The sequence below is a fragment of the Pseudorca crassidens genome, chromosome 17 (assembly GCF_039906515.1).
Source record: "Pseudorca crassidens isolate mPseCra1 chromosome 17, mPseCra1.hap1, whole genome shotgun sequence".
In the NCBI taxonomy this organism is placed as follows: domain Eukaryota; kingdom Metazoa; phylum Chordata; class Mammalia; order Artiodactyla; family Delphinidae; genus Pseudorca; species Pseudorca crassidens.
In genome coordinates this window covers 39,273,017-39,285,881 of record NC_090312.1, presented here as the reverse complement: position 1 = coordinate 39,285,881, position 12,865 = coordinate 39,273,017, and the positions used below count along the sequence as shown (strand labels likewise).

General features: G+C 45.4%; 1 protein-coding gene across 4 annotated transcripts in view; it reads left to right on the top strand.

The window, feature by feature from the left end:
* MATN2 (matrilin 2) overlaps positions 1 to 12,865 on the top strand; it is a 155,403-nt gene that overhangs the window by 55,240 nt on the left and 87,298 nt on the right. For 3 of the 4 annotated variants that reach the window (XM_067711673.1, XM_067711671.1, XM_067711670.1), the window contains exon 4: positions 7,609 to 7,731. The exons of the other annotated variant lie outside the window; for it this stretch is intronic. In XM_067711673.1, the coding sequence (XP_067567774.1) occupies positions 7,609 to 7,731 (123 nt within the window). The remainder of the gene's footprint in view (positions 1 to 7,608; positions 7,732 to 12,865) is intronic. 4 annotated transcript variants of the gene reach the window in all.

Below are 12,865 nucleotides of genomic sequence, written 5' to 3'. Positions count from 1 at the left end.
CCTCAGACAACAGTGTCTACCATGTTGCAGATGGCAGTTCTCTGGCGTTCTGGAAGTCTCATTTTTTCCTTAAACATTTATTGAGCTACACTCTGAGGCTAACAGCCAGTTTTGTCCTGGGCTAGGTACTTTCCAATATGTTATTTCATTGAATACTACAACAGCCCTGTGAAGCAGGTACTATTATTATCCCATTTTACAGAAGTAGAAACTGGGGCTTAGAAAGGCTAAGCGGCTTCAGGCGGCAGAGTTGGAGTCTCTCTCGCTTCAGAACTCTTACCCTCCACCTGCCAGGTCTGAGGGTTTCAGGCTGGTGGGAAGATGCTCTCATCATAGAGAAATGGGATGTTGGCTATATGAAGTATGCACTTCAGAGGCCTTGGGAAGTCACCTGGCACTGGGGGCCCTCTGATCAAAGAATGCCAGGGTCTGCCTAGGGAGTCCAGGAGAGCTTTAAAGAGATAATAATGATTATAACTAACACTTATTGTTATTAGTATGTGCATGTGCTGTTTTGCGCTATTAGCGTATGTTAACTCATTTTATTCTCACAACAAACCTGTGAAGTAGGTGCTCCTATAATTCCCATTTTACAGAAGAGGAAATAGAGACCCAGAGAAGTTCAGTAACTTGTCCAAGGTCACATAGCACTAAGTGGCAGAGTTGAGGTGTGAACCCAGGCATTCTGGCTCAGAACCTACATCTTAACTACTATGTGCTACACAGACTTGAAAGAGGAGCAGGGGGGACTTCTCTGGTGGCCCAGTGGTAAAGAAACCTCCTTACAATGCAGGGGATGCGGGTTCGATCCCTGGTCAGGGAACTAAGATCCCACATGCCGCCGAGCAGGTAAGCCTGTGTGCCGCAACTACTGAGCTCGCGTGCCTCAACTAGAGAACCTGCGTGCCGCAAAGTACAGAGCCCACGTGCTCTGGAGCCTGCGCGCCACAACTAGGCAAGAGAAAACCCGCACGCCACAACTAGAGAGAAGCCCGCACGCCGCAACGAAAAGATCCCTCATGCTTCACCTAAGACCCGACGCAGCCAAAAATAAATAAAATAAATATATAAAAAATAAATCTTAAAAAAAAAAAAAAGAGAGTAGGAGTTTACCGGCTAGAGATGTGTAGGGAGGACGATTGCAGTAAGCCAGGAAAAGAATGATATTTTTAATAGTTTTTTCTATTTCATTTAAAAACAAAAACAAAAAAATGAGTCCAGAGTCTCTGTTAATTTCGTGACCTGCTAAGGAGACATAACCCACAGCTTGAGAAATGCTGATGAGAGGCTAGGCAGGGACGTGGAGGTCAGAGTGCACCTAGAGAAGGGATTTCAGAGGGGAGCTGAGCTGAGGCTCGTGTGCTTTTGGGCAGAACCGAAAAATGCTGCTGGATCTGTGGATTGGTGGGGACGGGGTATCTCCAGGAGTGATCAAGACAGGAACCTTTATCGTGCAATTAGGAAGAGATTAGGCTCTTGTGCTCACTGGCTGTGTGGACGTGAACTCAGGCACAGCAGTGGCTTTGTACCCACAGGCAGTGAATTCCCACACCAGCCACAGCTGGGGGCAGGAGGGCTCCGGAGTTTGCATTCTCAGGCCACTCCGAGACCTCCAAGAGAATCTTAGAGGCCTCCTGTGAATGAGGCCCTGTCTACAAGATGACCAAAACCTACCCATCCTGGGGCCCACCATTTTTGCCACCCAGTGAGAGAGGACACTTGAATCTAGGGGCTGAAAAATGAATGTCTGTCCTGAGCCTTCTGATGACTTGCAACCTGGGCAGGGCTGCCTTTTTTTTTTTCTTTCTGGCCGCACCAAGCAACTTGCGAGATCCTAGTTCCCCCACCAGGGATTGAACCCTCGCCCTCGGCAGTGAGAGCGCCGAGTCCTAACCACTGGACCGCCAGGGAATTCCCAGGGCTTTTACTTAACCTCTTGGTATCTGCTTTGTCAACTTAGCCTGGTATTTAAAGCCTGGAGGCTGGTTGTTCCTACCCTAAGAGCCTCACCCCGCCCAGGCCAGGCACAATAGAAGGCCCTAACAGTGTTCCTAAGACACACCTCCCATCAACCAGCCCGGGTAAAGTCCACACTTACTGCAGCCCTTCAAGGCCCTGTTGCTAAGTGTGAGGCCAGATGGACTTCCATAGGCCTTGACTTTCCATACCCAGTAATTGTTCCTTTCAAGACCCCCAGTCAGCCCACCACTCTTTTGATCATTCATTTAGTCAATCACACATTCATTAATAAACATTTATTAACATTCAGATCGCCTGGTTAAAAATCCAATCCTGCCAAAGACTTAGTCTGCTGATTAGTGATTTCTTCCGCCCAATGCAAAGCCTTGACCCAGCATCCACCTACAAGGCCTTCTGAGGTGTGAGACCACCTGCAGGCCACCGTAGGAGGCAGGACTCTTGTGCCCCCTTCAGTCACGTCACAAAGGCCTGCCCCACGGGAGGGCAAGGCATTAGGGCCAGATGCTCTTAGTATCACCGATTCCTCATCTATAGAATTTTACAGGTGGAAAATTTTTATACTACCTTAGTAAAAATGTTTGGGATTCTTTTGGTTGAAAGTAATAGAAATTCAACTTGAACTAGCTTTAGAAGGGCGGATTGTGTTATATTACTCATGGAAATAAGGAGACGCATAGTGAATGACAGCTTTGCTTTCTCTCCATCCCCACTCTGCTTCTCCTTGGACTTCTCTGGTCCAGGGGCAGAGAGCATGCACCCTGTCAGCCCCCAGATATGCTTGCGCTCGGCATAAACCCCCTTTTCCTCAATTCTAGTGGCTAAATGCCAAGAAAAGCCTCTGACTGTCAGACCCTGAACACCCAGCAGTGGCCAGGAGAGGGGCTGCCTCACACCAACACAGCCGCTCCCCCAGTCAGCACGCATTTGGAATGAGAAGGAAGGCAGCTTCTAGAAAATAATTAAGTGTCTGTACTGAAGGTCCCTGGACATCATACATGCCTTTATTCTACAGGTAAAGAAATAAGCCAAAAAGAGCTACGCAACGTACATGAACTTCCCTCACTTGTTCGAGGCGGAAGGGCCAAGACAAGTCTTAGTAACAAGCTGTCTCTCCAAAACCCTATGCAATGGTTCTTTTAATTTCCCTATTTGACAGGTGAGGAAAGTGGAGTTCAGAGAAATTAAGTAATTCATACAAGGTCATGGTGAAGCTCAGCTGTAGTCTTATTTCCAGAAGCCTTTCTCATCACCACTGTGCTGTCTGCTGCCCAGCAGGTATGTTCTCTGCCTCACATCTCCTGTCAAAATAATTATCTGTCAGGGTCTCGGTGAGAAGTCGGGCAGCAGACTCATCACTTGGGCCTCATACCAGTGTATAACCGCTGTGCTGCTGGTTGTCTAGACTTCAGATTTTCTTCATTATGGAGGAAAATAGTGACATGCTGAGAGTTGCATAAGAACGCCTCTGTGCCCGTGGGTAATTTGACTCCAGCAGCCTAGGAAAAGAAGAGAGCCTTCCAGGGTGCAAAGCAAATGCAAATTAGAAACAGGATAATGATTTTTCCCTCTTAACACGGTCAAAAACTTAACGTTTGATAATCCTGAGTGCTGAAGTTTTGAGGAGGTGGGAATCATTACTCTCCTGCATTGCTGGTATAAACTACCTTGCAAGACAGTGAGGTGATATCTATTTGAAGTAGGACCCAGGAACTTCCCTGTGGCGCAGTGGTTAAGAATCTGCCTGCCAATGCAGGGGACATGGGTTCGAGCCCTGGTCTGGGAACATCCCACATGCCGCAGGGCAACTAAGCCCGTGCACCACAACCACTGAGCCCGCATGCTGCAACTACTGAAGCCTGCGTGCCTAGAGCCTGTGCTCCGCAACAAGAGGAACCACCACAATGAGAAGCCCGTGCATTGCAACGCAGAGTAGACCCAGCTCGCCATAACTAGAGAAAGCCCGTGCGCAGCAATGAAGACCCAACGCAGCCAAAAAAGAAAAAAGTAGGACCCGGTCCTAGAGAAACAACTGCACATGTGCTCAAGGAGATGTATTTAAGAAGATTCATCACAGCATTGGGAAAGCGAAACTGTGGACTGGTGGGGAAATGGCTAAATATTATGAGGACTAGTCATATGACCAATGGATAAAGCAATTAAAAGGAATGAACTAGATCAAATGTATTTGATCAAAGCTAAGGCGTACAGTTGATTCTCATTGTTCTTGGTAATTATGTCCTATAACGTCATGGTGAACACTGACTGAAGTAGCAAGTACTGAACCACAGCTCCTAGGGGGAATACAGAGTTAGGTTCCTCAGAGCCTCTGGTCCAACACTGTTGTCAACTGATCAATACATAATCTTGTTTTATGTGTGTTTCTGTGTAAAGACACCTTCTTTATATATTGTTGATTCCTGAACATTGAATTCACAGCCAACAGCACTATCACTCTTGCCCGAATGAAATTTATCAAACACACATTTTCTCCATAAGGCACATCATAGCCTCCTTGCACTTAGGAGCACCAGACACACTTCACTTCAGCAAACACCAACACTTCAGCACCACACTTGGGGCCATCTTAAACAGCAAAATCATCAACAAAAAGCACAAAAATGCACTTGAAAAGGATACTCATTCACAGTCTGAGAGCAGAAACAAGAATGCAGAGCATCGTCTTGTTCAACCTCAGCTGGCGACCTAAATTTTTCATCGCTCTGAGTGTGTCCACAAATGATGACGAAAGCACCCTGAGTATTGATTTTAGGGTTACAAATAAACGTTTGCACGTAGGCAAATTCTCAAATATGGAATCTGAATAAAGAGGATCAATGTATGTGTCCTCACACTTTAACATCTCTGAAATCGGGTGCATCTTAGATTCCATGAAAGATAGTATATATCAATAGAGATAGAATCTGTTATTAATGCTGAGTGAAAAACCAAGGTGAAGATGAATATCTATAGGATGAACCCAGGTATGTAAAATAAAACAAAAGTCCGCCATGCTTCTCCTTTGTACCATACAGTTAACGTATATCAAGTATTCCCCTGCGCTATGTTTTAAGCACTTTACCATCTTAATTATTTTAACCCTTACAAGGCCCTTATGAGGTTGGTACCATTTTTACTCCCATTTAATATAAAGAAGTTAAGCCCATGGTCACAAAACCAGATATTTCTTTCACTCTGAAGTAAAAATGACTGATTGGATTTAGTCTATGAACTTTCCTAACATTATTTGTATCCTAACAGGAATGAAAACACAGTCAATCGTAAACTCAGAACACTCATTCTAAATTGTATTATGAAATAAAGAGGTCTTACTTTCACTTGCTGCCCGCCATGTTTCTTACTTTGAAGTAAAGGGACATATACTTAAGATATGCCATCGATTTCCTCAGTAGCTGAGTTTTCCTAAGCACTGGAGTGAGGGGATTGTCCTTAGCTATTGAAAGTCTCTTCTGTTTTAGCTTTATAAAAATACATTTCTACATATGGACATCCTTTTTGTCTATGACAACACTTGCATAAATTGTACTCTGCTTATGCTGATGCTTGTTAATTTTAAATATGTTCAGGTTGAATTATATGGAGTAAAGTCATAAATTAAGATGTAAAAAACAGTAAGAATTTCCATGAGCTCCAACAGACTTATGCAAGAATCAGTGTATCTGAAAGCCGAGGTACTTCAGAAACTAAACACAGAAATATTTTATTTATTATTTTTAATTAATTAATTATTATTTTTTGGCTGTATTGGGTCTTCGTTGCTGCGCACGGGCTTTCTCTAGTTGTGGCGAGTGGGGGCTACTCTTCGTTGCAGTACATGGGCTTCTCATTGCGGTGGCTTCTCTTGTTGCAGAGCACGGGCTCTAGGCGCACGGGCTTCGGTAGTTGTGGCAGGCGGGCTCAGTAGTGGTGGTGCACAGGCTTAGTTGCTCCGTGGCATGTGGGATCTTCCCGGACCAGGGCTCGAACCCATGTCCCCTGCATTGGCAGGTGGATTCTTAACCACTGTGCCACCAGGGAAGTCCCCATTATTATTATTTTTAAAATTTAACTTATTTTTGGCTGCGTCGGGTCTTAGTTGCAGCACTCGGGGTTTTCGTTGAGGCATGCAGGATCTTTCGTTGTGGTGAGCAGATTTCTCTCTAGTTGTGGTGTGCAGGTTTTCTCTTCTCTAGTTGTGGTGCGCAGGTTCCAGGGTGCGTGGGCTTTGTAGTTTGCGGCACGTGGGCTCTAGTTGTCCCGCGGCATGTGGGATCTTAGTTCCCTGACCAGGGATCGAACCCGCGTCCTCTGCATTGTAAGGTGGATTCTTTAACACTGGACCAACAGGGAAGTCCCAGAAATTTTTTTTTAACATCTTTATTGGCGTATAATTGCTTTACAATGTTGTGTTAGTTTCTGCTGTATGAAAAAGTGAATCAGCTATACATATACATATATCCCCATATCCCCCCCGCCTTGCGTCTCCCTCCCACCCCTATCCCACCCCTCTAGGTGGTCACAAAGCACCGAGCTGATCTCCCTGTGCTATGTGGCTGCTTCCCACTAGCTATCTGTTTTACATTTGGTAGTGTATATATGTCCATGCCACTCTCTCACTTCGTCCCAGCTTATCCTTCCCCCTCCCCATATCCTCAAGTCCATTCTCTATATCTGTGTCTTTATTCCTGTCCTGCCCCTATGTTCTTCAGAACCTTTTTTTTTTTTTTTAGATTCCATATATATATGTGTTAGCATACGGTATTTGTTTTTCTCTTTCTGACTTACTTCACCCTGTATGACAGACTCTAGGTCCGTCCAGAAATATTTTATTTTATTTATTTATTTATTATTATTATTTTTTTTTTTTTTGCGGTACGCGGGCCTCTCACTGTTGTGGCCTCTCCCGTTGCGGAGCACAGGCTCCGGACGCGCCGGCTCAGCGGCCACGGCTCACGGGCCCAGCCGCTCCGCGGCATGCGGGATGCTCCCGGACCGGGTCACGAACCCATGTCCCCTGCATCGGCAGGCGGACTCTCAACCGCTGTGCCACCAGGGAAGCCCCAGAAATATTTTAAATAGAGACATAAAGATTATGGAAACATATGAGTGCATTTTTTAACTCCAAAAATTTTTATAATACTTTTGCCTATTAAAAAGTTACATCACTCTTGGGATTTATGATCCTGAGAAACTGTTGATTCTTTACCACATCCTCATTTAACTAATAACTTTTCCTCCAAACCTGCTGCTGCCTACCAAGTCCACATGCTAGTCAGAGCCACCCCTGGTATCAGCAAACTTTCTGATCCTTCTGCCCACCAACTGGATATTATTAATTGCACTGTGAAATTTCTGTTTTTGTAGGTCGTTTTTGACCTATTTTTAGTTGGATATCAGCAATTTCATATGGCTCAGCCTAACATCATTTCCCTTTGACCCTCTGCGGCCCTCTATGTATATGTTGCTGCTGGCATTTATGTAGAACTGTCTGGTCCTACCAGAGGCTACCCCTTGAAGGTAGGGACTGCAGCTTGTTCCTTCACAGCGTAGATTCTGGACGAATGTTTGCGAGGGGGATGGAGTTAGAGAAGGCATCATCGTTGCCTTAACTTGCCATGTCTTCCCTTTCAGCGGTCCACATGTGCAGCATCCTGGAGCATAACTGTGCCCACTTCTGCATCAATACTCCTGGCTCGTATGTCTGCAGGTGCAAACAAGGCTACATCCTCAACTCGGATCAGATGACTTGCAGAAGTAAGGTTGCTTTGCTGTTATATTTGTTCTGTCCTCCTCTGCTCTCCCACTTTCTCCTCTTTTATCTGGGCCCATTTAATTCATCTGTGGCCCCTCCCCCAACCAAGTCATCATTTCCCTAAGGACAGAAACGAGGTTTTGTAACTCGTGTATTTTGTGTTGACCCCTGGCCCCCACTCTGCCTTCACGGCGCCGAGGCCAGAGCCAGGCACACAGTAGGCCATCAGGAAGAGTTTGGAAGATCGTTGGAGGCTCATTCTCAGAAATAGCCTCCTTGAATTTGTGAGCTGCTGTCCTTTACTTCTAAGCTGTTCTTAAGGGGGAACCGCGGAAGAGCCTTTTCATCCGCTGTCTCTATTGACTGTGCCCTGAGGAATTGTTTCTGTATTTTATTCTCTTCCCTGAAGCGTGGATTTAGGATGAGCTACTAACATTGGCTGGGAATGATGATTCGAGTTCTGTTTTAGAGGTGTGTGGGGACCTCATTGCTTTGGTGAGGGATGCTTTATAGATCTCCTAAATACAAAAGGACAAACAGATACAAAGTGTAATAGAACGCACATTCTCTTTTTTGGGCCAAGCCCCCAAACTAGACAACATACTGACATTTGAAGCACATGAGGTAATCCGCCTCTTAGAGGAGAGAATTACCCATACACTGAGTGTTGTGCCTATAATATTTTTTCAAGTTATAAATAAAGCCACTGTGTTAGCCCACAGACAACCGGACTTCCTCAAGACATGAGGAAGACTGGCCCACACGGAGACAAATAAAACTCAGCTAGTCTGACATGTAGGTCGTGCAATGCGTAATTGTTATTATACCGCGTGGTAAGCAATTAAGCACTAATGGAAAACAGTTTGCACAAATGGCTGTAATTAGTATCCCGTTTATAGAGCCAAACCACATTTTCCTTTTGTCTTCTCACTTTGGGTTGAGAGTGGTTGGCTAGGGGCCCCCTGACCCCCAAGATTAGGGAACATCTGCTTGACTTCTCCGGTTCTGTGGCCTGTAGAAGCCCAAAGCCCTCAGGCTATGTAAGTCCTGGGGGACCCTGTGTTCTCTGGGCTCCTCCAGGATGCCAGATTGTTTGTTGGAGCCTGAATCCTCCTGGCCTTCCGCTTGAACCTCTGACCCTTCTTCAGTTTCCACAACGAAAATCACTCGTACCATATGCTCATGGGTTTAATAGGATTTACTGGAGGACTGGGGGAGCCCAGGCAAGGTTGCCTCACATACCGCTCAGCAAACAACCTAAACATCTTCTTAGACGTGCCCCATCCTCTCCAGGAGCCTCCCACTCAGCGTTTCTCTGCAGAGCACTCAGCCTGCCTCTACCTTGCTAACTCCCATCCTGCCCTTCCCTTCTCCGGAGCGCAAAAAGTTCTCCTTGCGGCCTGCCCTGGTGATCCGCTGGGATCCGGGCATCTGCCGATGTCCACTTTCCATGGTCTGGCTTAGTCAATCCAGAGGAATTTCGAGACCAGCAACTAAAAAATAAAGAGTTTGATGTCATGAGCTGGGCCTTCCCCACACAGCAAGTTTGCCAGTCCCCGCCTGGTCCCACCTCAAGTCCTGAGGCCCCAGGCTCTCCCAAGTGTCAGTCTGGCCTTGGCTCCCTCCTGTTCTAGGGCTGTGGGTGCAAAGAGTGTGATGCAGAAACTGCCTGGGTTCAGACAGACTGATTTGGGTGGAGGAGCAAGGAGGCCCGGGTCAGAGGGGCCTTAACCCAGGCAGTGGTTCTCAAGCTTCAGTAATTAAGAGTCACCCAGGTGACTTCCCTGGTGGTGCAGTGGTTAAGAATCCGCCTGCCAATGCAGGGGACATGGGTTCGATCCCCGGTCTGGGAAGATCCCACATGCCACGGAGCAACTAAGACCGTGCGCCACAGCTACTGAGCCTATGCGCCACAGCTACTGAGCCATGATCTTGGTCTGGTGAACAGTGCAAAACTGTGCCAAGGGGAGGCTGTTCTGAGCCGCTCGTGGGGGCCTGTCCCTGCCGACGTGGAGAGAGACTCACCGGGCCCGGAGGGGAATGAGACACAGCTAGTTCCAGTTTTGAACCTTTAAGGTGTTCCAGGCCCCGTACAAATTACTAGAAATCAAAGAGTGAATAAAACAGCCATGTTTCTGCTCTCTTGGAGCTACATTCTTGCATGGAAGTAAATTGAATAAACAGCCAAGGTAGTGACGGTCCAAAGTGATTGCAGCCCCTGCCCAGATCAGTGTGCCGCACAGGACGTCCGGCCCAACTACAGCCACTCATTAAGTGTTTGCCATGCGCCAGGAGCTCTCCTGAGTGCTTCTTACTCATCATCTCATTAACTCTGACACTGAGCTCTTCAGGTAGGTTTAGCATTCTCATTTTACAGGCAAGGAAAATAAGGCACCAGAAAAGGTTAGACCATTTACTCAAGGTTCTGTGGCTAATAATGAGACCAAACCAGAACCTAAATCCTATTATGTGTGACTGCACGGGCCTAGCTTTTACTCACCATTTGATACTGTCCCATGATCCTTGAGGTGTAAGGCAACCCTGCCTCCAAGCCCACGAGGACAGGCATGTTCAAAGGCTCACTGTTTCCAGGGGAGACTCAGAACTAATTCACCAGGACTAACATTCAAATGATTGTTGCTCCCCCAAGTTAACTACCAAATCCTGAGATATTGTCATTGTACAGGATGATTGTGAGAGGGACTCTTAGGCAGTGGCCTTCAAACACACACACACACACACACACACACACACACACACACACACACACACACACACACACACACACACACACACACTATACCCACCATTTTCGATTCCAACCCTGCCTGTGTGGAGAGAGTAGGCAGGCACAGCTGATTCATAGGTTCTTCGAGTGGAAACAGACCTTGTCTATCAGACTGTTAGCTCTCTTTCCCACTTAACCCAGGAATTCTGTCTCTTCCCGGTGTCCCACAGTGATGGTGCATGTCCAACCATCGTCACCCATCTGGAGCACCAGGTCATTACAGAGCACCTGTATCCCACCTCCAGATAGCCTGGATCAGTGGTCGAGCTGAAGTCCTACTCTCTGTAATTCCCACCTTTGATCCTATTTCTGCCATCTGAAGCTATATACCAAAAAGTTTATTTCCTTTTCCAACTAAAAAGAGAAAGCCCTTTGATTATTGAAGAGTGTAATCCCCCACTCCCCACTGATTTTCTCTTTTTCAGGGGAGGCATGAATACATCTTAAGATGACTCGGATTTGGGTCTTTTCACTGTCCAGAAACCCTCTTCTGGACACCAGTTAGTCAGTGTCTCAAAATGTGCCCTTTCATTTAAAGACCAGATCAAGCACATTAAATAATCTTATGTTCAAAGTTTTGCCCACATGAGCAATTTGGAATGTACTGGAGGCAACATTATGGATTCTTCTGTCCTCCAAAAAGGCTTCCCCATCCAAAACCATTATATAAGATATATGCAAAAGCACTACCATAGTGCATAGCGCATAGGGCTCAATAGAAGTTTATGTACTTCCCTTTCTCCATTTAAAAACGTGGGGGGAGGCAATCCTCATGAAGTGTGCCTCTCTTCACATGTCTGTTTCCCTCTACCATTTCCCTCCCCTTGAATTCTTTTCCCACTAACAAGAAGGAACTTTATCTTGTTTTCTTTCTTTTTTAAAAAACAAGGAATTCTCCCTTTCTTGCATCCCTTCTGGAATATTTAATCTGTCTGGAAGAATAATGAAAATGCAACATTTAGAAAACTTCACTTGGCAAGAAAATGTAAACTTTCTTGTGCAGCTTTCTCATTTTTTTCTTTCTCGAGAAACACACCAAATGCATTTTACAGCTTTCATGGTTCAGATATGTTCCTGACATTATTTTCCCAAGCTACATAAGAGATTTAATAGCTTTTATTTTACTTATTATTTTTGGGTGGCCACACTGTGTGGCATATGGGATCTTCCCTGACCGGTGATCGAACCTGCGCCTCCTGCAGTGGAAACATGGAGTCTTAACAACTGGACCGCCAGGGAAGTCCAATAGCTTTTATATTCGAGTTTAATCAAAGGGCATGACCCCTTTGATGTGACAGAAAAACAGTCACATTATTAAAAAGGGAAAAGAAAGCTATGCCCAGCATTCCTCATGAATGTGAATGCAAAAATTCTTAAAAACGTGTCAAATAGAATCCATATATATAATATAATCAAGACCAAATGGGATTTATCAAAAGAATGCAAGGTTGGTTTAACGTTCAAAAATCAGTCAATATATGGCATGATACTATACACAGAAAATCCTAAAGATGCTACCAGAGAACTACTAGAGCTCATTAATGAATTCGGTAAAGTTGCAGGATACAAAATTTTTTAATTTATTTTTGGCTGTGTTGGGTTTTTGTTGCTGTGCGCAGGCTTTCTCTAGTTGTGGCGAGTGGTTGCTATTCTTCTGTTGCAGTGCACAGGCTTCTCATCGCGGTGGCTTCTCTTGTTGCGGAGCATGGGCTCTCGGCACGTGGGCTTCCGCAGTTGTGGCACACAGGCTCAGTAGTTGTGGCACACAGGCTTAGTTGTTCCATGGCATGTGGGATCTTCCCAGACCAGGGCTTGAACCCGTGTCCCCTGCATTGGCAGGCGGATTCCTAAGCACTGTGCCACCAGGGAAGCCCTGCAGGATACAAAATTAATACACAGAAATCTGTTGCATTTCTATACACTAACACTGAAATATCAGAAAGAGAAATTAAGGAAACAATCCCATTTACCATTGCATCAAAAAGAATAAAATACCTAGGAATAAACCTACTTAAGAAGGTAAAAGACCTGTACTTGGAAAACTATAAAGCACTGATGAAAGAAATGGAAGACGACACAAATAGATGGAAAGGTATACTGTGTTCTTGGATTGGAAGAATTAATATTGTTAAAATGGGCCATACTACCCAAGGCAATCTATAGATTCAGTGCAATCCCTATCAAAATACCAATGGCATTTTTCAAAGAACTAGAGCAAATAATTTTGAAATTTATATGAAACACAAAAGACCCTAAATAGCCAACACAATCTTGAGAAAGAAGAACAGAGGTAGAAGAATCACACTCCCTGACTTTAGACTGTGCTACCAAGCTACAGTAATCCAAAC